Here is a 26,989-nt window from a genome sequence, read left to right on the forward strand (position 1 = left end):
GAATAATTATTGGTTTTCATTCAGTCTGACACCATATAAAGAAAGTTACATAGACTGATTAAAAGTATACTAATAAAGGAAGTTATTAGGGTTGGGTTGGGTTGTTTGGGGAAAGAGACCAAACTGCAAGGTCATCGGTCTCATCGGATTTGGGAAGGACGGGGAAGGAAGCAGGCCGTGCCCTTTCAAAGGAACCATCCCAGCATTGGCCTGGAGCGATTTATGGAAATCACGGAAAACCTAAATCAGGATGGCCAGACGCGGGATTGAACCGTCGTCCTCCTGAAAGCGAGTCCAGTGTGCTAACCACTGCGCCACCTCGCTTGGTGAAGTTATTAGGTTTTACACTGTTGATGTCCAGTAAGTTTTTTGATTCATGCGAAGGCCTCGCAAGCAGATGTGATGTTGTCAGTACAGTAGCTGTGATCAGTGTTGACTCTGAACTGTCACACACCTTCCACCACCCTTGTCAGTGATTACGTAATTAAACTTTGCAGTCAGATTTTGCAGACCATACCCAAGGCACATTGCATGTGATATGGAGGGGCATGTGGTCATTACACCACAGTTGTGGTTGTTGAAGCTTTTGAATCATGCAGCCTCTGCTTCCTCATTTGGCCTCACAAGGCTGAGTGTATCCTATTTTCCAGACCTCCCACCAAACATAAATTCCAAGCTGTGTTGGGAATTTTCGAGTACCACTATTTTCATTTCATACATCAAAAGTTTGGATTTGTCTTGCCAAACTTCAATCATAAAGTATTTTGAGCAGTAATAATCTTTATTTTGCATTTCACAGGTGTTAATTATTACATATGATAAATGAAAAGGCATGTTTCACAGATGAATGATTGTAAACAATGTTGAAATTTGGGTGTTTCCAAAGCTATTATTTTTTTAATTCCTGTTGAAATAAAATTTGTCAAACATTTATGTCATTCCTTTATGAGACAAAATACATTTCAGGTTCTGATGTTAAACTGTAGTAGGCTATACATTTAATTTACTAAATAACCTCAGTCACTTGATCAGAACATGAGATTAGACTCCTTGCATACTTTACGTGCTTTGTTTGTGTTCATTAAACACAAACAAGCACATTATTAGACTATATCTGAAACACTCCACTATAATTAATTTGATCTATTGGTTTCAGCTTAATTTGAGCAAAGGCAGCTATGATGCAGAGTCAGAGGGAATTTCAAAGAATAGACATTGCACAGACATCTGTTTCCTGCTTTTATTTACAGTATTCAGCATTGGACTGGTAAGATTAAATTTAATAACTGGAATGTAGTGTTGCACTATTTTATAAGAACATTAACCACTGTTAAACTTTTTCTCTGCATATACAATGTGGAACTGGTGACCTACATTTCATTATGTTCTGATACATCATATTATTTTCAGCAGCTAATCTTTGTTCAGGATTGCATGATTTACCTAGTTTTGTATTGTTGTGTTTGTATGTGTTTCATTTATTTATCTGTTAGTACTTAGAAAGCTAAGTATTTTTATGTCACTTTAATGTATCCAATAAAACAGCATTTACATGCTTCTAAGTCAAAGGGGAACCCGTGGGGAGGGGGGGGGGGGGGGGGGCAGGGACAGTTGCCACCACTGAAGAAAATAAAGTTGTGAGCTTTGCAAACCATACTCACATCCCGCACTATCACACAAACAGGTATGTATCAATTCCGTATAAGTAGATTGGGGCCCAGCTGTATGTTTGGGAGGGGGGTCATAAGTCTTGTGACTGATTTGATGCGGCTCACCACAACTTCCTTTACTGTGACAATCTTTTCATGTCAGAGTAGTATTTGCACCCAATGTCCTCTATTGAAGGAGTCAGCAGAAGAAAGCACTAACCCACAAGAGCGTATTTTGCATTACTTCATGGTATGTGTTGGTTAAATTCAAAGACAATAACATAAATACAACAAAATCAAGCTATTTACAGGGTGATTATAATTAAAGTTAAACTTTCAAACTACTGTAGAAATAACACCTCTGGTAAGAATGAGGTCAAATTGCAATGGAATATTATTGGAGAAGGTGGAAAACGTATGGCAGAAGAAAAATAAACAGTTACAAAACATAGCAATAGATGGCGCTGTAAGTATCATTATTTAATAGTAGTTGACTACAAATGACAAATGAATCATACAACAATGCCTAAGGTGTACATTTAATGTTAAACAGACTGTACTACTCAGTGTACATGGGCGTACAGTTGTGATGCTGTTAGTTGTATAAACCCATCCACCATGGCAAGGTCCTATCACATGGGATGGGAAAAATCAGTTTTTCATTGTCCTGAGGCCAAAACCACACAAAAAGCATCACTCACATCGGTTTTTAATTGTTCTGAGGCCAAAAACTTCATAAAAAACATCAATCACATCAGTTTTTAATTGTCCTGAGGTCAAAAATTGCATAAAAGCATCAATCACATCCGTTTTTAGTTGTCCTGAGGCCAAAAACCGCATAAAATGCATCAATTAAAATCAAATTGTGTTATTAATTTCCATGTGACTGGTGCGAAACATGTTCAATATGCTGTCCACCATTTTCAGCAACAAGTTGAAGTCGAGAAACAGCATGTTCCACAACTGATCGAAGTGTTTCTGGGCTCACGTTCAGAATGCATTGTGCAATGCTTGCCTTCAATGCAGCTAAGTTTGCAATCAGAACACTGAACACAACATCTTTAAGATAGCCCCACAGCCAGAAGTCACTCAGATTAAGATCAGGCGATCAGGGCAGCCAGGCTGTAGGGAAATGGCAGCTGATAATTCTATCATTTCCAAAATGGCGCTTCAGCAGCTGCTTAACTGGATTTTCAATGTGCAGAGGTGTGCCATCTTGCATAAAAATGATCCCATCCACACATCCATGCTGTTGGAGAGCTGGAATGACGTGGTTGCGCAAAAGACACCATAGCACTTACCAGTGACGGTACAGATAACAGGGCCGGAAGCACCTGTCTCTTTGAAAAAATATGGCCCTATGATAAATGATGCCATGAAGCCGCACCACACAGCCACCTTTTCAAGATGAAGTGTTACTGGTTGATTTGCGTGTGGATTTTCCGTTGCCCATTTTCGGCAATTCTGTGTATTGACGTGTCCTGTCAGATGGAATAGACTTCGTCTGTCCACAAAATCTTCCATGGCCAATCATTGTCCACTTCCATGTGAGCAAGAAATTCTAAAGAAGATATCTCTCTTGCTGGCAGATCAACAGGAAGCAACTCGTGCACATGGGTAATTTTGAATGGATAGCATTTAAGGATGTTTCACAGGATTTTACGCACCGTGCTCACGGATATGTCCAATGTTAGGGCAGTTCTCCATGCACTACACATTTGCCCACCACCACTCATCTCCTCCTGCATTGCTGTGGACACTGCTTCCACTGGCGTCGAATCAATTCATTTACTCCATCTACAGGTTGCACACCAAAAGAACCCATCTTTTCGAATTTCCGAATCATTTTCTCCAGACCCATGGTAATCATCAGACCATTGCCTTTTTCCAAACACTTCAGGGTCCGGAACTTCTGCAGAGCGACGTGTGCTCAGTCATCATTCTTGCAATACAGCAGAGAGCAATCCTGCATTGCAACAGTCATGGCGAACATCGCAGACGTGAAAGGAGGAAAAGCCATACATATGGGGCATGCTTATACCAACCTCAATGGGTCATTGTGTATGACAGGTGTTTTCATTTGTGTGTTGTGACACATACAGCACCATCTATTGACCTGTTTTCACACTATTTTTTTTTTCTTCTGCTATACATTTTCCCCCTTCTCAGATAATATTCCATTGCAATTTGACGTCTTTCTGACCAGTGGTGTTATTTCTACAGCGTTCTGAAAGTTTAATTATAATCACCCTATATATAGCAGAGAGTGTTTTCGAGTGTTGCACATGGAACTACTTGTTGCCAATGTTTGGTGCATTCATCAACATAAGAGAAAGTGTGATCAAAATAATCCTTACTAAATTCAGGGTTAGCAGTTTCTTTGGCCAACCCCTTTCAGTTATTGATTGGGTGTATTCCAGTCTCTGTGTTCCTTAATACTGTTAACCTTCACAGCTCCCTCCAGTACCAAAGAACTTATACCCTGATTTCTTAACACATGTTGTATCACCTTGTATCTTCATCTAGTCATTGTATGCCATATATTCTTTTCCTTAACAATTCTGTGGAGAACCTCCTTATTTCTTATTTTATCAGTCTACTTAATTTTCAGTATCTTCTACAGCACCATACCATGAACACATCCATTGTCTTCTTTTCTAGTTTTCTCATTGTCCGTTATCCATTTCTCTACATTGCTATGCTCCAAAAGTACATCCTCAGATGTGTCTTCCTTAAATTAAGATCTGTGTTTGATACCACTGGACTTCTTTTGGACAGATGTGCCCTCTTTGTCTTTGCTAGTCTGCATTTTTTGTCCTCTTTACTTCAGCTGTCATGAATTCGAGGTAGCAGAATTCCTTCACTTTGTCTACTTCTTCGTCACTGAATTTGATGTTAAATTTTTTCCTTATCTCATTTCTGGTGTTACCTGCTGCTTTCATCTTTCCTAAGTTTACCTTCAATCCACATTCTCTGCTCATCAGACTGCTCATTCCATTCAAATGGTCCTGTACTGGTAATTTTTCTTCAATTTCACTGAGGATAGCAATGTCATCAGCATTGGTATCCTTTCATCCTGAATTTTAATGCTGCTCATGGACCTTTCATTTATATCTGCCATTGTTTCTTTGATGTATAGATTGAACAGCAGGGACAAAAGACTCTGTTACTGTCTCACACCCTTTTTAATGCAAGTGCTTCATCCTTGGTCTTCCATTTTTATTGTTCTCTCTTGGTTTTTGTACTGATTGTATATTACCTGTCATTCTCTGTAGCTTACACTTATTTTTCTGAGAGCTTTGAACACCTTCCATCATTTTACATGGTACACTTTTTCCAGGTGGAAAGATCCTATCAACATAGATTGCTTCCATTATCAATGTCAGAGCTGCCCCTCTGGTTCCTTGACCTTCCACAAAGTCCAACTGATCATCATCTGACATATGCTCAGTTTTCATTTTCATTATCCTGTACATTATTCTTGCTAGCAACTCTGACTGTACAATAGTTTTCATACTTACCTGCCTTTGCTAATGTGTGAATGATATTCTTGCAAAGGTCTGATAGTATTTCTCCACTGTTGTAGATTCTACATACCGACTTGAATAGATGTATGGTTGACACTTGGCCAGCCGCGGTGGTCTCGCGGTTCTAGGCGCGCAGTCCGGAACCGTGCGACTGCTACGGTCGCAGGTTCGAATCCTGCCTCGGGCATGGATGTGTGTGATGTCCTTAGGTTAGTTAGGTTTAAGTAGTTCTAAGTTCTAGGGGACTGATGACCACAGCTGTTAAGTCCCATAGTACTCAGAGCCATTTGAACCATTTTTGACACTTCCCCAAATGATCAATTATTTCAGACATTCCAAAGGAATTTTGTCTATGTGTTTCATCTTATTTGATTGAAAATCTTTCAAAGTTCTGTTAAACTCTGACTCAAATACTAGGTCACATTCCCATTTCCCCGTCAATCACATCTTCAGATAGGTCTTCCCCTCATGCATGCCTTCTATGTACTCTTAACACCTATCCTTTTGCTCCTCTGCACTTGACATTCCCATTGCACTCTTAATGTTAATGTGCTTGGTTCTAATTTTACTGAAGATTGTTTTGACTTCTCTAAATTCTGATGTCTGTCCTTTGGATGACAATTGCTGTTTCAATTTTTTCAAATTTTTTCTGCTACTTTTTCTCTTTAGGTTCACTGCAGTTTCTGTACATTTCATTCCTGAGTGGATTTTATTGCTGTATTCCAATGTTATTCTGAGCTTTATTGTATTTCCTTCATTCATCGATCAGTGGAAATATTTCTTCTGTTACCCAAGGTATCTTCACAGTTACCTTCCATGTACCTACAACAGTTTGTCCTTACAACTTCTGTGGTTGATGTTTTTAGACATATTCATCCTACTGAACTGTCTACTGTGGTATTTAATATTGTAGTATCTGCAGCTTCATATGTATATCATAATGGCAGCTCTATGTTCTAAATTTTACACCCTGTATTGTTGGTATAATGTGAAGATTAAGTTTCTACGATTAGCTTGCTTCTTGTTAATGTATATCTTAACTTATTCAACATCTCTGAAAGTTCTCCTTCTTGATGGGGTATAGGGAGTGTGAGGAATGAATAAATGAATAAATGAACAGTGTTGATTGATGCTAGGCCAGTGCAATGAGTTTGGTTGTGCATGCATCAATGCTTCAATAATGTCTGTTGCAATCTAAACTGGTTGCACACTTGCCACTGCATCAACTTCCACTGCTCAGAAAGAGTTATTATTTCAGACTGAAATCAGCATGTAAATGTCATTACTGGATTGCATAATACCAAAGTGTAGTGTTTTTAGGTGAATCAACTTCAGTCTTTTCCATGGTTTACCCCTGAAGATGTTAGATTCTACCTTGGTGATTGAAATGTGGCAGCCTTCATTGTGAAATTGCATAGTGGACAAGGTGAGATGTCTGGGGACACCACTGAATACAACAAGCAATCCTGACACCTGTGTATTAAAAAGTGCAATATGCGTAGCAATTATTATGTCAGATGCATGTAAAATTCTTTCATGCTACTTCTTATTCACACAATGCCACATGCAGTATAATGTCTATTCATCATGCAGTAAGGAAGACACAAGCATAAGGATTAACAAGCTCATTTAAATGATTCAGTAGTCCATTATAGGCCACTTCTCAAAAACTTTTGAAAAGACTGGAAACAGGGAAATAGGTCTGTAATTTATAGGTGATTCGCTCAATCCCAGAGTCATTAGTCTTTCGACTGGTTTGATGCGGCCCTCCACGAATTACTCCCGTGTATCGGACTTTTCATTTCAGAGTAGCACTTGCATACTACATCCTCAATTATTTGCTGGATGTATCCCAATCTCTCTCTCTTCCTCTACAGTTTTTACCCTCTACTGCTCCCTCCAGTGCAATGGAAGTTATTCCCTAGTGTCTTAACAAATGAACTATTATCTTGTCCCTTCTTCTTGTCAGCATTTTCCATATATTTCTTTCCTCACTGATTCTGTGGAGAACCTCCTCATTCATTGCCCTATCAGTCAACCTAATTGTCAACATTCTTATGTTCTCTTCTGTTCCAGTTTTGCCACGGTCCATGGCTCACTGCCATACAGTGCTGTGCTTAAAACGTACATTCTCAGAAATTTCTTCTGCAAATTAAGACTTACGTTAAATACTAGCTGGCTTCTCTTGGCCGTGAGTGCTTGTCTGCTTTTTATGCTATATAGGTAGCAGAATTCCTTAAATTCATCTACTTCCTAATGCCAGACTAATCATCATCTAACAGATTCTTTTTTTTCTTTTTCATTTTTCTGTATATTATTCTGGTCAGCAGCATGAACTGTTAAGCTATTTGTGCCATAATTCTTGCACTTGTCAGCTCTTGCAGTCTTGGGAATTGTGTGGATGATGTTTTTCCAAAAGTCCATGTATGTCCTGAGTTCATACATTCTACGCAACAGTGTGAATAGTCACTTTGTTGCCACTTCCCCCAGTGATTTTGGAAATTCTGATGGAATGATATCTATCCCTTTTGCCTTATTCTATCTTAAGTGTTTCAAAGCTCTTTTAAATTCTGATTCTAATGCTGGAGCTTTATCTCTTCTATAATGACTCCTATTTGTTCTTCTGTCATGTCATCAGACAAGTCTTTCCCTTCATAGGCCTTCAGTGTACACTTTCTACCTACCCTCTCTCTCCTTTGCATTTAACAGTGTAATTTCCATTGCACTCTTAATGATACCGCCCTTGCTCTTAATTTCACATGAGGTTGTTTTTACTTTTCTGTATGCTGAGTCAGTCCTTCCAACAATCATTTCTTTCCAATTTCCTCACATTTTCATGTTGTCATCTTGCTTTAACTTTCCTGCACTTCCTATTTATTTCATTCTTAAATAACTTATATTTCTGTATTCCTTAAATTCACTGAAATGCTTTTGCTTTCCTTTTTCATCGATCAACTGATGTATTTCTCCTGTTTCTTGTGGTTTGTTCATTGTTACTTTCCTTGTACCGACATTGTTCTCTCTCCAACTTCTGTGGTTGCCCATTATAGAGATGTCCATTCCTCTTCAACTGAGGTGTCTACCAAGCTATTCATTATCGCAGTGCCTGTAGCCTCCTTAGCACTTCTGTATCTCACTACTTTGCACATTGATTCTTCCTGACTAGTCTCTTAAACTCCACCCTACTCTTCATCATTACCAAATTGTGATCTGAGTCGATACCTGCCCCAGGGTACACCTTACAATACAATATCTGATTTTGGAATCTCTGCCTGACCATGATGTAATCTAACTTAAAATTTTCTGTACCTCCTCGCTTTTTCCAAGTACACCTCCTCCTCTTGTGATTCTTGAACAGAGGATTCACTATTACCATCTGAAATTTATTGGAGATTTGATTATTCTTTCTCCTCTCTCATTCCTACTACCAAGCCCATATTCTCCCATAACCCTTTGTTCTACTCCTTCTGCTACAATCACTTTCCAATCCCCTATTTCCCTTTGTGTATTGAATTACCTGTTCAATATCTTCATGTACTTTCTCTACCTCTTCATCTTCTGCTTGAGAGATCAGCAGATATTACTGAACTGTTGATTTCAGTGTTGGTTTGCTGTCTATTCTGATGAGAACAATGCTATGACTGAACTGTTCACAGTACCTCACTCTCTGTCCTATCTTCCTATTCATAATAACACCTACTCCCATTATTCCATTTTCTGCTGCTATTGATATTACCCTATAATTGTCTGACCAGAAATCCTTGTCTTCTTTCCATTTCAAATCACTGACACCCACTATACGTAGATTGAGCCTCAGCATTTTCATTTTCAGATAGAACATGATGCACCTGTAGTCTAAGGGTAGTTTCTTTGAATAGAAATCAATACACCCTCAGTCCCAGGTTCAAACCCTACTACTGCTTAAATTTTGAATAAAAAACATCAGCAATGGTGGCTGAAGACTCGTGGCATAAGAAGTCACTCTCATTCTGCCAACAGGCTTGTCAAAGAGAGCAAAAGAGCAGACTGACATTCAGGGCACTCTATTGCCCTTGGATTGGGGAATTGCTCCTAAAAGGCAGAAGAATCAGCAATGATCAATGGCATGAGGATGCAGAAGGCAATGGAAACCACTGCATTAAAGATATGTAATGTGTTTCCACAGGAAATGTGGTCTGTAATTGAAAAAAGTGTCCTGATGTTCTCTCCATTGGCAAAAGATTCCGTACTGGTCTCTTATTTGGATCTCTAGGAGAGGACTACCAATTAGGAGGTGACCATGAGAAAAAGACTAAATAGCCAGCGCTGTCATACTCAACATAATTATTCCTTTTTAGTGACCTGGTGAATTTTTTAATGTCCTTAGGGGCTGTAGTTTTGATACTAATCTTTGTAGGTGTTGCATATGGTGTCTGCTGAAGTAAATCTGATGCATCTGTATTTACTTTTTTGCTAGTGGATGATATGATTGCTGAAACTCTGGGAAAGTAATCATTGAATTTGATGTCAATGATTTCAGTGTGTTGCCTGTTATTTTCTGTGCTCTCAATGTAATATGCACCATTATTTTTGCTAGCTTCTTGTTTAATAGTGTTATAAATTGTTCTTGCTGTACTCTTGGAGTTTGAAAATTTTAATGTTTTCAATAACAGACTGGAAAAGCAATATTGGTTGTAATTAAGTTGCAGCTCTTAACTACAGTTTGTTCTTTGAATTAGGTAAATCTCTCTCTTATTGTTTACATTTGATCACCATTGCCAGATAAACCACTGACTATCACTTTTATATCTAAATCAGTAAAATTTGTAGGGTCTAAAAAGAAATTGCAATGGTTGTTGTTGTTTGACCTGCAATTTGTGTAGTGTTTTTTGGAATGTTAAATAATCCAACACTAGATACAACAATTCTAGGTGACCTACCTGACAGAAAATCGACATTAAAGACTCCACAAAGAGTGATCATTCTCCAGTCAAGTTTCATTATGGAGCTAAAGATATTTTTTGCTGGTGATCTGTAAACTTTCAATGCTGCTAGTTTGTGTGCTTTTGATCCTTTATTGTGATGAAGAATTCAAAACACTCTTCAACACAATATGCTGCATGAACCTGGGCGACCTGGAACTTACTCTATTTTTTGCATTATAACCACTACTCCTTTTTTCTCACTAGTTCTTCAGTAGCAGAATTTTTACTTATATCCATTTAGATGCATCCATTCAATTTCAGTGATTTGCTTGTGATGTTCTGATTTTCAGTATTTTGTTTCTCTTGTATCTGTTTCAGCTGTAACTACACACATCAAAAAAAGTTTTGCATCACCCTGGTTCCCAGAACTCCTGAAGATAGACATTGACTGTGGATGTTGTATCATAGACACAGTCCCTTTGACTGTACAGAAGTGTTACTAAACTCACCCAAAGATGTAAACAACCATGCATGAGCAGTGCCTCTTAGACGGAGGTGGTCTGACAGTCGATCAGTTCCAGGCATTCCACCAGGGAGGAGGTACGCGGCTCATGTTGTCTGTAGTTCAACCACACCTAGATGGTCAGTACTGCAGTTCGATCATGACCGCATTGCTACTTTGTGCCAGGAATGGCTCTCAACAAAAGAAGTGTCCAGGCACTTTGGAGTGAACCAAAGCGATGTTTTTTGGACATGGAGGAGATACAGAGAGACAGGAACTGTTGATGACATGCCTTGCTCAGGCCACCCAAGGGCTACTATTGCAGTGGATAACCACTACCTACAGATTATGGGTCACAGGAGCCCTGACAGCAATGCCACCATGTTGAATAATGCTTTTTGTGCAGCCGCAGGACACCACGTTACAACTCGAACTGTGCGCAATAGGCTGCATGATGTGCAATTTCACTCCTGACATGCATGACGAGGTCCATCTTTGCAACCTAAACACCATGCACAGCACTCTAGAGATGGGTCCAGCAACATGTCGAATGGACTGCTCAGGATTGGCATCACATTCTCTTCACCAATGAGTGTCACATATGCCTTCAACCAGACGATTGTCAGAGAAGTGTTTGGAGGCAATCCAGTCAGGCTGAACACCTTAGCCACACTGTCCAGTGAGTGCAGCGAGGTAGAGGTTCCCTGCTGTTCTGGGGTGGCCTTATACGTGGTCGACATACACTGCTGGTGGTCATGGAAGGTGCCGTAATGGGTGTACGATATGTGAATGCCATCCTCCGACCAATAGTGCAACCATATCGGCAGCATATTGGTGAGGCATTTGTCTTCATGGATGACATTTCACACCCCCCATCATGCACATCTTGTGAATGACTGCCTTCAGGATAACGACACCACTCAACTAGAGTGGCCAACATGTTCTCCAGACATAAACCCCATCGAACATGCCTGGGATGTATTGAAAAGGGCTGTTTATGGATGACATGACCCACCAACCACTCTGAGGGATCTACACCAAATCGTCGTTGAGGAGTGGGACAATCTGGACCAACAGTTCCTTGATGAACTTGTGGATAGTATGCCACGACAAACACAGTCGTACATCAATGTGAGAGGACATTCCACTGGGTATTAGAGGTACCGGTGTGTACAGCAATCTGGACCACCACCTCTGAAGGTCTCGCTGTATGGTGGTACAACATTCAATGTGTGGTTTTCATGAGCAATAAAAAGGGTGGAAATGATGTTTATGTTGATCTCTGGTCCAATTTTCTGTACAGGTTCCAGAACTCTGGGAACCAAGGTGATGCAGAACTTTTGATATGTGTATATTTATTCCACAGGTCTGACTTTCTGATGAATTTACCCTGAAAAGTCCTTGAGTACACAATGGAAATCACAGGGAGAGAATGGAAACTGCCTTTACCAGACTGGGTGCTTATGTTAATTAGCTGTGCAAATAATTGCTTAACCAGAATCCTTCTGATGCAAACCATACCACATTTGGTGCAACCAATTGAGGAGTGAGGTATTGTTCATACCCCTCCCTTTCCTGAGTAATTTTCCAAATTATGAATTTAAAAATTTCACAGACTGCTTGTACGGGTCTATAATGTGAATGAAAGAGCAACACAATCTTCACGTTGGTGGGAGGAGCATTTGCAGCAATGTGCATGATTCAACTTTGATAGCACAATTGAGGTCATTGTCTAAATGCCATATGGATTCCCTATTACTACATGGTCTTCTTTTCCAAGATCTTTCCCAAAGAGTCAAAATCACAGGTGTCTTTGCTGACTTGGCTTTAAAATACTACACTTCAGGCCTTTTAAATTGCAACATCATAAATGAAAGCAAATAACAAACTTTTATGTATTGTGGGTATACAGTATAGTAGTAAGGAACATGATTAAGTTCTTAGGTGATTTGGGAGTATGCACAGAGCTGCCACCTCTGTCACCAACAATAACTCTAACCTGGCTGGGCATCAAGTCAAACTGAGATTGGATGACAGGTATGGACAAGTCATTCCATGCTGCTTCAACTCGCTGGAGTTCACCAGTCAACATGGCTGGCAACTGGCAGTGGAACATTTTCTTAGCAGCTAATGAACAGATTTTTTCATTCAGTGAGAGGTCTGTAGACTCTGATAGCTGAGGCAACAGGCAAACAACTCTGTGTCTGGGTAGGTGAGCGGAGTAGGACAACAGGTGATCTCAATTTTCTTGTTGAAAGATTATGTCATGAAGACCCAAAGATACAGCACAGCCACTGCTGTTAACGTATCGGAAAATGTAACACCTACTGTCCAAATCACCAGCTATTCAAACCAGAGTTGATTGCGTAGGGTGCCCATACCATCACACCAGAGCTTGTCCCATGTGACAATGATGAATCCAATCTAAATCCTTTCATTTTCCTAAAAATCTTCACTCAAGGAGATGTCTATCATGAAGCTGTACACATATCTGGGACTCATCTGAAAAGACAGTGTGGTACCACTCTCGTTTCCAGAGTTGTCCTTGGACATACTATTGTCAGCAAGCCTCTCTCCTGTGTCATGTCAGGGGAAGCTGCAACACTGATCACCATGATTACATTCTTTTGTGCTCCACACTTCATCTCAGTGTCTGTGTGGATAGTGTGGATACTTGTCTTTCTGGAAACAAGCTCATTTTTTGACACAAGTTTTATGACAAGGCAGTGTGATCATGCATGGACAATGAACATTAAGTCTGTCCTTATGGGCCATTGAGATCCATCACAGCATTGAACAGACTTCCTGAACCCATTGATTGCATATTTGCGTGACAGTTTTGAAATCCCGACTAATGCAAACAGCTATATCAAATTATAAGCTGCAATCTCCAGTTGCTGTTGATTCCAATACACTCTGGAAGACGTTTCTCCTTCTTTCATGAGGCATAACATGATCTTCACACAAACAAACAACATTCAGATGTGATTTCTGAATGAGAAACCCACTACATAATTCCTTATGTACAGAATTTCTATGGCATTACTTCTTCTGTTTTGTGCAGTTTCACTGAAATGATAATTATTTGCATATCCAAACATGTAGCGCACTTTATGTCATTTATATGTTCCTTGCATGCCTTCATGGTGTTGTGGTTTCAATTGTAGTTACCTGGTGCTAATCACCTCCCAGATAGTTCTGTACCACTTCTGACATTCTCCTCGCATAGCTACTACCCAACAATAAGACCTTTGTAAACTAATTTGAATTTTTCAAGGAATAGATGTACCAATTGAACGAAATAAATTGGAAGATGTGTCTCTAACGAGCTCATTCAGCTCGTAGTATTGAAGGTCTATTATAATGAGTTTAATTCACCAGTAACTCAAGTTGATAGGATTATCCTGTAGCTGTTTTGGTTAATAAGAGAGCTTTATATGTAAGCATTGATTGTTTGAATTTTCTTAGTGTAGTTCATAATTCAAACTGTAAAGCCTGTAGATGAATGTTACTGACCATCGTTATACTGATATTTCTTGCAAGTCCAGCTAACCTACAGGATTCTATCTTGATACCCTTCCCCCACCTCTCCATCTTTTCTTCCTTATAAAGGCATACATATTTCACAAATAGCGTTTGTATAAATCTATTGTGGCACAAATAGTAATATATTAATGTCTTCATTTTCAGCTTGGACTTGTAGCATACTGTGCAATACATGGAGATATTGACAGAGTTATTAAAGGCTATGATGACTGTGGATACATCTGTGGCAAGGAAAATAAACAAACCTCCTCAATATGTACACATACAGATCTCAGAGACAAAAAGTAAGTTGAAATATGCAACACTTAGTGCAAGAGTAAGAAAATTGAAAGTAGCAATTTAATTCACTTTTTTATACTACTGGACTGTTTCGACTCCAGAATATGTCAAATAAATACTTAATAAGCAAATATTTATATGAGGAGAGATTGCTACTCTCCAAATTGAAGAAACACTGAGCAGCAGTCAGGCAAATAGAAAGGGAAAATTAGGAAGTTATATGAAGAGATATTGTACAAAATCATTCAATAGCAAGCTAATGCATGTGCTCAGAAAACTGTCACTTTATCTCAGCTGAACAGGGGTGTGCAGTTGTCTTAGCTGATATAGACAGCAAAGACCTGGCAGAGATTTGGTGTGAGGAAAGAACAAAAGCAAGGAGGAGTTAGTGGACATCATGCCAGTGTGTGAGCTGTAGATGTGGGCAATGGAGGTAGCTGATATCTATACATGAAAGCGTAGCCTGGGTATGGGGCTACTGGAAGACAAGTCAAGAAAGTAGTACCAGGGGAAGATGGAGAATATGGAGCAAGAGAAACAGATAACATAAGATTGAACAAAAAGATCTGAAGATGATAGTCTTACCCATCAAACCCACCAATAAAAAGCAGTTTTTAATGTGATCTTGGATATAAAAAATAAAAAAGGTTCTTTAAATTGTTAGACAATTAATGTAATTATTTCTTCTGGTGTTGTAGTTGTGGATGTAACAAGTCTTTTAAATTGTGACTGGTTATTTATAATGGATGATAGGTGAGATGGGATAAGTATTATCTGTTAGTGAATGTCTTGATAATGTGTTACAGTATACTATGAGAAGGCCTGTTTGTCTCAACAGACACTGTTCACAGATGGTTAGGCCATGAGGGAGATACTTTTTGATGTGGAACACAAGGCAAACATAGTTGGTGACTTGTGAGTTTGATTTGAATAGAGATTCTTATGAAGCAATCAGAAAGGTGAAGATCACTAACCTGGAAAGTGTTTATTTTTTGTGTTCTGAGTGTAGCATACACACGCATTGAGTCCAGATTGTAAAGATTTTGCTTGTAAATCTGAACCAGGTACAGGGTTTGGGATTGTGGTTGATTAGAAAGGATTCCTTTAGACCAGCATTTCTTAATCATTTCAAGAAGTTGAATTGCTGGGTCAATCCAAGGGTGGATGCTGAGAATTAGGTTGGTGATGAGACAGAGAGCAGCATAATGAGAAGCACGTGTAATATGTAATTTAATTATGGTAAGGTGGGTAGGACATCAAATGGTCTAACTTGGAGCAGGGGAGACACCACAGGGATCCAAGATCCACACTCACAGCAGTGGAAGTTCAATAACATAACAAAATAATTTTTTTCACATGTGAAATTTCATCATTTTTTCACTTACTATTGGCTGCATTTGTTGCTATAGGTACATTTTCCTTCATAAGTAAGAGAGATTCTTCAATGAATTTTGCACAACATACAAACCATACTTACAGGTGTATGAAACTCTAGAATTAATTTAATTTATTATAAAATAGATGAGCTCTTACATTTTAAATTTCATATTTAGAAAAAACTCAAATTTTATAGTTAATTACCTCAATTTTTACCACAGTTTTTAATGTATTTGGAAAATTCATGAGTTTCATTTCACCTGTAAGTATGGTTTGTATGCTGTGCAAAATTCATCAAAGAATCACTCTTTCTTATGAAGAAAAGTATACCTATAGCAACAAATGCAGCGAATAGTAAGTGAAAAAACTGATGAAATTTCACATCTAAAAAAATTTTTTATGTTTTCGAACTTCCACTGCTACAAGTGTGAATCCTGACTCCTTCATCCTTCCTAGTCATGCTGTGAAAGTTGTATGAATTTATTTGTAAAAGTGTAAATTAAAATGTCTTGTGGCACCTTTCCTGCTCCAAGTCTGCCCATTTGATGTCCTACATCCCTTACCTTCAGTTCAGCAAGTCCACTTGTATTCAAACAGTTCGTTGACACAAGCAATTTAGTCATAGATTATAACAGAGAGAAGCAAGCCTAACTAGCAGGTTTTGAATGCGCCGAGTGAACTTGGCTATCTCGATGGTGTGCAGAAGAGGGTGTGTTTTTGAGATGGCTACATGTTGGCAGGGCAATCACACGAGTTGTTGTCAACCTCCTGATGTTGACTGTCTAGGTTGGTGTCAATAGTGTATGACTCCACATGCCTCCTTCCCAAAACTCCTCGTTGTTGATGTGTACTGGTACTACTGGAAACAACAGTGTGTGCGTGTGTGTGTGTGTGGGGGGGGGGGGGGGGGGGCAGTGAGAGGACTGTGAGCAGGTGCCACTGAGAAGGCAGGAAGACAGGAGCTGAAACTACAGCTGATGACAAGATCCTGCAAACACCCGGACATTCATCTTGCAAGTGGATAGGAACATCAGCTGAAAAGCCAGCCATAGGGTGCACACCCACGACCAGAGATGGAACATCACCATCGAAGGATGAGAGCGCAGCAGTGACAGGAAGGTCCACAGAGGCCCACTGGAAGCCAACAGGGCCAAAGGGGGCCACATTTTGTTACAAGGGTTGCTGGCACTGCAGAGATGGTGACAGCACTCCGTCAACGACCATTGACTCCTCATCCAGAGCTGTCAGCATGGGACTCATCAAAGGTGAGGGTGAGTGTGGCTGCAGGAACCTCCAGGGCACTGAATCTGTAAATGAAACTGCTTCTGATGGCACTTTTACAGCCCGATGGGACCCTGTAAGATACATGAAGAGCGGCCCAAAATTATGGTGGTTATGCCTCGTTTGCAGTGCCTGTGTCTGCCAAAAACTCTGATAAAGCTCAAATCATTTATGTTAAACCCAGAGCACTGTGGAGGATGCAGCGACTGAAGCAATGTCCTATGTCAGCATCCCTGCAAAAGTTCTGCGTGTGACTTACCATTGCACGGCTGGGAACAATATGAGGAAAGGAAGAGCACTAATACCTGTGTCCATGTATGGGAAGCACTAAACTTGTTCAGCTGTTGCTTGAATGTTCTGACAAAGTTTTCTGCTTCACCATTAGAGTGAGGGTGAAATGGTGCTCTCACCACATGCTTGATGCTGTTAACATAACAAAACTGCTGTAATTCTGCTGTAATCCATTGTCCAAAGGCAACACTTCTGGTAAACCATCAATGCAAAATATGAACACCAGAGTCTTGTTAGTTGTTGTGGTGGATTGCATGGGCACCAAGGACCAAGGAGGGAAACTTGCTAAAGGCATCTATCGCAATAAGCCAGTGAGAATTCCAATAGGGACCTACAGTGTCTAAATGGAGACTCTGGCAAAGGGTGGGTACCCTTACTATTGATCACATGTCTCAGTGTGGAAGGAGTACTTGTCTTTATTACACTTTAATCCAGCATCTGAAAATACTTGAAACAATGTTCTGAGACTGGAAAGATGTTCATCGGGAGTGCGACCCAAAGCGACTATGTCATCCAAAAAGTCCGCACAAGAAGGAACTATAGCTTTCATCTATGACAAATAATGCTGAAAAACTGCAGGTGCAGCTGCAGTGATGAAGGGCAACCTCAGAAATTTAAATAAAGCCACTTTGTCATTGATCACAAAAACTTGCAAACAAGCATCACAAAGATGACTCTTGGAAAAGAAGTGACCTGCATAAAATTTTTCCATAAGTCCCTCAGGGCATGGCAAAGGAAAAGTCTGTGGATTTACTGCTGCCTTGAAATCTGCACATAAGCATAACCTGCCTGAAGGTTTCTTTATACTTACTAAAGGGATGCCCACTGCCTGGTTGCTATTAGGGAAATCACATCATTGTCCTGCCAAGATAAGTGTTCCTGTGCTATCTAGGATAGTGTGAGGTATGGGCCATTCACAGCAAAACCATGGTTGCACATTGTCTTTTCTGATAATGTGACCTTCAAAATTATTATCTTTGCCTACGTCATCTCGAAAAAGTCACTAAATTCATTACATCGTTCAACTATACTGTCCTTAAGCACAGAGGAATTCACATGGGATCATATCTTGAATGTAAAAACCAAATGGATCAAAAGAGTCAATGCCAAAAACATGTCCGCTTTCATATGAGCACAAAACTGTGAATGAAACTGTCTTGATAATGTTACAAAAGGTGGCAGGTAGGCTGCAAACACTGAGAAGAGGAATGTCATGTCCACCATAACTAGAAAGAGTCATGTGTGACTTATGTAGCTTAGGCCTGCCTAACAGTTCGTAAGTGCTTCTGTTCAACAAAGTCACTGGTGCACTGGTGTCTACCTGTATGAATATTTTGTAATTGGCAATCTGCAGAGTGAGAAATAATTTATTGACCTGACTCTGAATGCAAGAATGTGTGACTTCTTCACTCTTGCATTTGACATGCACTGTGTAACACTAGAGCTATTACTTGGCTTTGAAAAAATTGCATTAATATTCATTGTCTGAGACTTGGGGGAAAATGCAAAGTACATGTTGGAATTGCATTTTTGCAACCAGACAGACTGAATATGACCACACATGCCACATAGATAACATGTAGCGTCACAACAGGGGAAAGCCTGGCACCTGTGTGCTGTGAAACACCGAGGCCATGATTTAACACTGCTAGTCTGCTGCCCCTGTCGTTATCAGGAGAAAGAAAACTGGCGTTCTATGGATCGGAGCGTGGAATGTCAGATCCCTTAATCGGGCAGGTAGGTTACAAAATTTAAAAAGGGAAATGGATAGGTTAAAGTTAGATATAGTGGGAATTAGTGAAGTTCGGTGGAAGGAGGAACAAGACTTTTGGTCAGGTGAATACAGGGTTATAAATACAAAATCAAATAGGGGTAATGCAGGGGTAGGTTTAATAATGAATAAAAAAATAAGAGTGCAGGTAAGCTATTACAAACAGCATAGTGAATGCATTATTGTGGCCAAGATAGACACGAAGCCCACGCCTACTACAGTAGTACAAGTTTATATGCCAACTAGCTCTGCGGATGTTGAAGAAATTGATGAAATGTATGATGAGATAAAATAAATTATTCTGGTAGTGAAGGGAGATGAAAAGTTAATAGTCATGGGTGACTGGAATTTGAGAGTAGGGAAAGGGAGTGAAGGAATCATAGTAGATGAATTTGGATTGGGGTAAGAAATGAAAGAGGAAGCCGCCTTGTAGAATTTTGCACAGAGCATAACTTAATCATAGCTAACACTTGGTTCAAGAATCATGAAAGAAGGTTGTATACATGGAAGAATCCTAGAGATACTAGAAGGTATCAGATAGATAATATAATGGTAAGACAGAGATTTAGGAACCAGATTTTAAATTGTAAGACACTTCCAGGGGCAGAAGTGGACTCTGACCACAATATATTGATTATGAACTATAGATTAAAACTGAAGAAACTGCAAAAAGGTAGGAATTTAAGGAGATGGGACCTGGATAAACTGACTAAACAAGAGGTTGTACAGAGTTTCAGGGAGAGCATAAGGGAACAATTGACAGGAATGGGGGAAAGAAGTACAGTAGAAGAAGAATGGGTAGCTCTGAAGGATGAAGTAGTGAAGGCAGCAGAGGATCAAGTAGGTAAAAAGATGAGGGCTAGTAGAAATCCTTGGATGACAGAAGAAATATGGGATTTAATTGATGAAAGGAGAAAATATAAAAATGCAGTAAATGAAACAGGCAAAAAGAAATACAAACGTCTCAGACATGAGATCGACAGGAAGTGCAAAATGGCTAAGCAGGGATGGCTAGAGGACAAATGTAAGGATGTAGGGGCTTATCTCACTGGGGGTAAGGTAGATACTACCTACAGGAAAATTAAAGAGACCTTTGGAAGGAAGAGAACCACTTGTATGAATATCAAGAGCTCAGATGGAAATCCAGTTCTAAGCAAAGAAGGGAAGGCAGAAAGGTGGAAGGAGTATATAGAGGGTCTATACAAGGGTGATGTACTTGAGGACAATATTATGGAAATGGAAGAGGATGTAGATGAAGATGAAATGGGAGATATGATACTGTGTGAAGAGTTTGACAGAGCACTGAAAGACCTGAGTCGAAACAAGGCCCCGGGAGTAGACAACATTACATTAGACATACTGACAGCCTTAGGAAAGCCAGTCCTGACAAAACTGTACCATCTGGTGAGCAAGATGTATGAGACAAGCGAAATACTCTCAGACTTCAAGAAGAATATAATAATTCCAATCCCAAAGGAAGCAGGTGTTGACAGATGTGAAAATTACCGAACTATCAGTTTAATAAGTCACAGCTGCAAAATACTAACACAAATTCTTTACAGACGAATGGAAAAACTGGTAGAAGCTGACCTCGGGGAAGATCAGTTTGAATTCCGTAGAAATATTGGAACACGTGAGGCAATACTGACCTTACGACTTATCTTAGAAGAAAGATTAAGGAAATGCAAACCTACATTTCTAGCATTTGTAGACTTAGAGAAAGCTTTTGACAGTGTTGACTGGAATACTCTCTTTCAACTTCTAAAGGTGGCAGGGGTAAAATACAGGGAGTGAAAGGCTATTTACAATTTGTACAGAAACCAGATGGCAGTTGTAAGAGTCGAGGGGCATGAAAGGGAAGCAGTGGTTGGGAAGGGAGTTAGACAGGGTTGTAGCCTCTCCCCGGCATTATTTAATCTGTATATTGAACAAGCAGTAAAGGAAACAAAAGAAAAATTCAGAGTAGGTATTAAAATCCATGGAGAAGAAATAAAAACTTTGAGGTTCCCCGATGACATTGTAATTCTGTCAGAGACAGCAAAGGACTTGGAAGAGCAGTTGAACGGAATGGACAGTGTCTTGAAAGGAGGATATAAGATGAACATCAACAAAAGCAAAACGAGGATAATGGAACATAGTCGAATTAAGTTGGGTGATGCTGAGGGAATTAGACTAGGGAATGAGACACTTAAAGCAGTAAAGGAGTTTTGTGATGTGCTGTGAAGTGTGTTTTGAGCTGTACTGTGTACTGGAACCATTCCTTGTGTGTTGAATTAAAAGCACAGACTGGTGGGATGGAAACATGTGCTGCTGACTGTGGCTGGGCTGCAGGAGACAGAGGAAGATGCAGTGTGTTTGCTTGCACAGCGAGCAGTCTTGTCAACATGTATATAAGATTCTGCATCTGCCGTGCCTGAAAAGGAATAATCTTTGTTACTGACAGTTCTTGCTTCAGTACACACACACAGAAATTACAACACAAGAAATAGTATACATAAGCATGAATGTTAGCCTCAGCGTGTGCAAACAAACAAGGTTGATTGCAGGTCACATTCTGGAACACAAAAGCACAGTAACAAAAGCACGGTAAAAATGACAGTCTTGCAAAAAGAAAAAGATACAAAATTGATAGCGGCACTAAGTAGTTACATGATGAGATGTAAAAGCAAACTGGAACACTTGTGGCAACGGTCCCATTTCCAGCTGTTGGGTTGGTCCAAGGGTGGATGCTAAGGAATAAGTGGATGCTGAGACAGAGATCAAAATAGTGAGAATCATATGTAATATGTTCCTGACTCTCATTTACTTAATTCAATTCAGCGAGTCCAGTTATATTCCTTGCCACAAGCAAATTTGTTGTAAATAATAACAGAGGGAAGTGAGGCTAACTAGTAGGCTTCAAATGCTGTGAGTGAATTCCACTATGTGTCTCATCTGGCATTGGTGCAGCACCTTCTAATGGTGACTGGGTGGTGGTGCTACTTGAATGTGTAGCAGAGAGTGTGTCATCAAGCTGGCCACAGGTTGGCAGGGCAGTCAAGTGAGCTACTGCCAGCCTCTTGATGTTGACCGCCTAGTGTTGTGTCAGTAGTGTTTGACACCACAGGAACCATTTTAAAGTCTACTTTTATTACAGAACTATTGCTGGGTACACAATATGCCTCCAAATGAGTAAATATAATCTTATAAAGAAATGAAGAAATAATAAAAATACCAGAATCAATGTACAGTATATTCTATATTTTTTGACACTTACAAAAGAAAATCTGGAATGCTGTTCTAAACACACACCACTAATCTATAAATGGTGTGTAATACTTTTTGTTCAAAACATTTATCAACACGGAAAGGTTTTTCTTGTTTTTCGGCAGTTTTACTTCTTTTTAGAGTTTGGGATTTGTCGAATAAGGTGCTTAATGTTACCGGTAATCAAAATATCATTCTATATTTTCTTGGTCATTCTCAGTTGTTATATACAACACTTGATTACTGGTTTCAGTGTCATCTGCAGATGTAATCAGAAGTATAATCACAAATATGCAATTGTTTTTTGAACACAGTTGTTAGCTATTTACTTCACCAACTGTTGATCAGAAAATTAGATTATAAAAATAAAATGAAAATGGTTCTAAGAAATGTTATTCGCTTAAACACAAAAGTTCTTGCTTGACAACTTTTAAACTTTTTTCCCAACCAGAAGAGTTTTCAGTTACAATCTAAGATCAGACTTCACTCTTTGAAACCATATAGTTTATCAGTAATACTTCTCTTTTTCTTCACATACTTATTAAACCTGTTATTTGTTTCTTTTATAAACTATAAAATAAGTGAAGAAAATTGTATGTCTGAGTGTATCATCTAATTAATATGAATTATAATGTTGAAATGATTTTCAGATTTCTGGTGATCAAACTTGGGCCTGAAAAGACTTGTGAACAAGCATGTCCAAACAGCACTTAGTAAGTACCATATTTGCCAGGCAGTGATATCAAAAGTTTTGTGGTATTTTGACTGCAGGAAATTGTGAATTCTGTGAACTATATCTAGAAAAAGAGGAAAACTCTCTGTCTCAGTGTTGCCACCATTATGTTATTATGAATTTTCTATACAGCCAAAATTTTTATCTTTGTGTAAATAAAATCATTAACAATTAACCTAATAATCATTGACAACTAACCCAGTAAACAATATTTTGTTGATACATTATTGTATTAAATGTTTGGTCACTTCCAGAGAGGAATGGCCAATGAAGAATTCTTTCAACCTGTTTTACTTTTTCTTTTCTCAATGCTTTCTAAATGCCAATGTTAAATTTAAAAAAAAGTCTATAGAATTTCTGTTGCTTGACGTAGTCATAGCCAGTGAGTAAACATTGTGGCATGTGATTATTCACAATATCTTAAAGAAAGCATATTAAATAATGGGATACAGGCTGAGCATTAAGAAATATGGATGAAGGCATAAAGACCTATAAATATAAATACAGTCACAAACAGGGAGATATAGGAAGCATTTATTGGTAGGGGGTTGTAATTGTGGTGGAAACAGGGATGGAGGTAGATAGGTGACAAGGACTGACAGATATTGGGGTTAAAGTCAATGCTGGGATTGAAGAATTTATGAGAGACACTTCACATTGGAAAAGTTCAGAGAAGCTGGTGACAAGAAGGAAAATCCAGACTGTTAGTGGTAAATTGTACCTTGAAGATGACTATGGAGTGCTGAGCAGCAAGTGTTACCAGTAGGTATTCAAACTTCTTCTTAGCTACAGTCCGGCAGTAGCCACTCATCTGACCAGATTCCAGATTTATGACTGAATTCAAGATTTCTTAAGAAGCAGAACTCAGTATGTTATTCTTATCAGGATTACACTGGATATGTAAAGATATTTGTGGAATACTAGAGAGGAGTCTTATAGTACCATTATTGTTAACCAAGTATAAAAATAATTTAGTGGATAATGTTGGAAGCTCTGTGAAGTGGTTTGAAGGGGATGCTGTTGTCTATAGGAAGATTGCAGAATGTAATGAAATGCAGAATGATCTGCAGAAGATTGATGATTGGTGCAGGGACTGCACAGACTAGCAATAATCTCTGAATGAAATAAGTATAAGGATCCCTTACACTAATGATGGTTCACTGCAATCTGTCGCCTGCGATATCACCTGCAATCGATTGCTCACCTTGACACCCCAAACACAAGCGATTTGCCAAGCAATTTCAGTTAATATTACAAATGCCACTGTGTTGAGAAATTCTGCTATGGAAAGTGAACTGCTATGTTTGGCAGTAGTTGCAGCTGATTTCTGTATCACCAAAAACACTTGCGAAACATAAATATAAAATAAATGAGAGTTATGACTTACTAAACTTCTTTTGAAATGCTTTTTTTTTGTTGATCTGTCTGTTGTTTTACAGAATGTGTTACATTTTTCACTGATGTCAAATGGGTTGTGTACATCTTTCCAGCTTGCCCACACAATTCATTTTACGTTTAGAGTGCTCAGTTCCTTTTTATTACTAAACTTATAATTTAAATGCAATATTTGCACAATTTCCTTCATGTGTCTATAAAGATATTGTCAATAGCTGCACTACTGATTACTCTAACTCTTTTTATAAATTGTATGAAGGAGAGTTAGTTTGTATGAAATAACAATGGATTTGAGTGTAGCTGTATAACAGATTTGCCCTGATCATTTGAATTAAAACGTTCTCTTAACATTACAGTAGACACATGCGTCATTTTGTTTAAGTTAAAAATTTTAATAAAGTGTTTAATTGGTTCAAATGGCTCTGAGCACTATGGGACTCAACTGCTGAGGTCATTAGTCCCCTAGAACTTAGAACTAGTTAAACCTAACTAACCTAAGGACATCACAAACATCCATGCCCGAGGCAGGATTCGAACCTGCGACCGTAGCGGTCTTGCGGTTCCAGACTGCAGCGCCTTTAACCGCACGGCCACTTCGGCCGGCAAGTGTTTAATTATTTCATAAATAACTCAAAATCATGAGATGGTGCCCATTGTATCTCAACTATTACTATGAACCTCCCATCAATTCTACTTCAATAGCACACATTTGAAGATGTGGACTGTAAACTCAGAGGGTGTCTTTTTTTTATTACTTCTTAATATAAGTGACAAATCCAGTTTCCACTTCATCTCTCAGAGTAGTTTGTGGTCCTTGGATGACTATAAATTCTGTTGTAAACTTGTTACTCATCATGGGCAAAGTGAAACTAAACAGAACAGCATAACCACCCTTGATGAATAGATAAAAAATGTTGCAGCCACATTGCCACACACCCTGCTAACTAGCCAGGCAGCCATATTGCATGAATGAATCACATGCAATCTATCAGATACTTGTGTGTGGGGCCCTTAAGATATATCCTGTACATAGGCAAAGAGATCTTTTACTGTTTGATTACACTGTTGGTGAAACATCATTGCAAAGAGTAACAAATTGAAGGAAAAGCAGATGCAAGGCTGAGATTCATTGGCAGAATCTTAAGAAAATGTAATATCTAAAAAAGAAGTGGCTTACAAAAAACTTTTTCAACAAATTCTTGGGTATTTTTGATCAGTCTGGGACCTTTACCAAGTAGGATTAACAGAAGAGATAGAGAAGATCCAATGAAAAGCAGCACATTTCATCATTTAATTGTTCAACAAACTACAGTGGCAATCACACAAGAGAGGCATTATGTATCACAGAAAAGGTTACAGTTGAAATTCTATTGTAACAGCATATATTTGTATAAGATCTGGACAACATATTACTTCCTCCCACAATGAAGAAATTAGAGAAATTAGGGGTCACACACAAGTTTATCAACAGTCTTCTTGCCCATGTACCATTTGCAAAGGGAAGAAAGAAGGGGGTAAATGAAAGTGGTACCAAAGGAACCTTCAGCCACACTCTGTAAGGTTGCTTGAGTAATGATATAGATGAGTGGGAATTTTATTGGTAATCATGCCCTCTTGAAAAGCCTTGCAATGGTTGCAACAGAGTTGATAAATGACATGATAACCTTGTCTCTGTTGAGATAGCATTACTAATGCTACTACTTTATACAGGGTGTTACAAAAAGGTGCGGCCAAACTTTCAGGAAACATTCCTCACACACAAAGAAAGAAAATGTGTTATGTGGACATTTGTCCAGAAACGCTTACTTTCCATGTTAGAGCTCATTTTATTACTTCTGTTCAAATAACATTAATCATGGAATGGAAACACACAGCAACAGAATGTACCAGCATGACTTCAAACACTTTGTTACAGGAAATGTTCAAAATGTCCTCCGTTAGCGAGGATACATGCATCCACCCTCCATCGCATGGAATCCCTGATGTGCTGATGCAGCCCTGGAGAATGGCGTATTGTATCACAGCCGTCCACAATACGAGCACGAAGAGTCTCTACATTTGGTACTGGGGTTGCGTAGACAAGAGCTTTCAAATGCCCCAATAAATGAAAGTCAAGAGGGTTGAGGTCAGGAGAGCGTGGAGGCCATGGAATTGGTCCGCCTCTACCAATCCATCGGCCACCAAATCTGTTGTTGAGAAGTGTACGAATACTTCAACTGAAATGTGCAGAAGCTCTATCGTGGATGAACCACATGTTGTGTCGTACTTGTAAAGGCACCGAAGTCAACATTACCTTCCTTCAATTGGGCCAACTGGCGGTGAATCGAGGAAGTACAGTACATACTCCCGTCAGATTGTTTTGCTGTGGGCAGATTTCACAAGTGGCGTTCAGTTCTGCAGTGACTTTTGCAGCTGTCATCCTCTTATTTTTCTTCATATTCCTCATCAGTGATCATCCATTGTTATCACTAAACAAACCCTTCAGTCC

The 26,989-nt window shown here is 39.1% G+C and overlaps 1 protein-coding gene across 1 annotated transcript in view; it reads left to right on the top strand.

The window, feature by feature from the left end:
* The window catches only part of LOC124787905 (choline transporter-like protein 1), a 490,856-nt gene that overhangs the window by 368,983 nt on the left and 94,884 nt on the right, over positions 1-26,989 (top strand). The window contains exons 3-5 of the mRNA XM_047254885.1: positions 1,157-1,267; positions 14,273-14,412; positions 23,024-23,086. Of these exons, the coding sequence (XP_047110841.1) occupies positions 1,157-1,267; positions 14,273-14,412; positions 23,024-23,086 (314 nt within the window). The remainder of the gene's footprint in view (positions 1-1,156; positions 1,268-14,272; positions 14,413-23,023; positions 23,087-26,989) is intronic.

Source organism: Schistocerca piceifrons, chromosome 3 (genome assembly GCF_021461385.2).
Source record: "Schistocerca piceifrons isolate TAMUIC-IGC-003096 chromosome 3, iqSchPice1.1, whole genome shotgun sequence".
In the NCBI taxonomy this organism is placed as follows: domain Eukaryota; kingdom Metazoa; phylum Arthropoda; class Insecta; order Orthoptera; family Acrididae; genus Schistocerca; species Schistocerca piceifrons.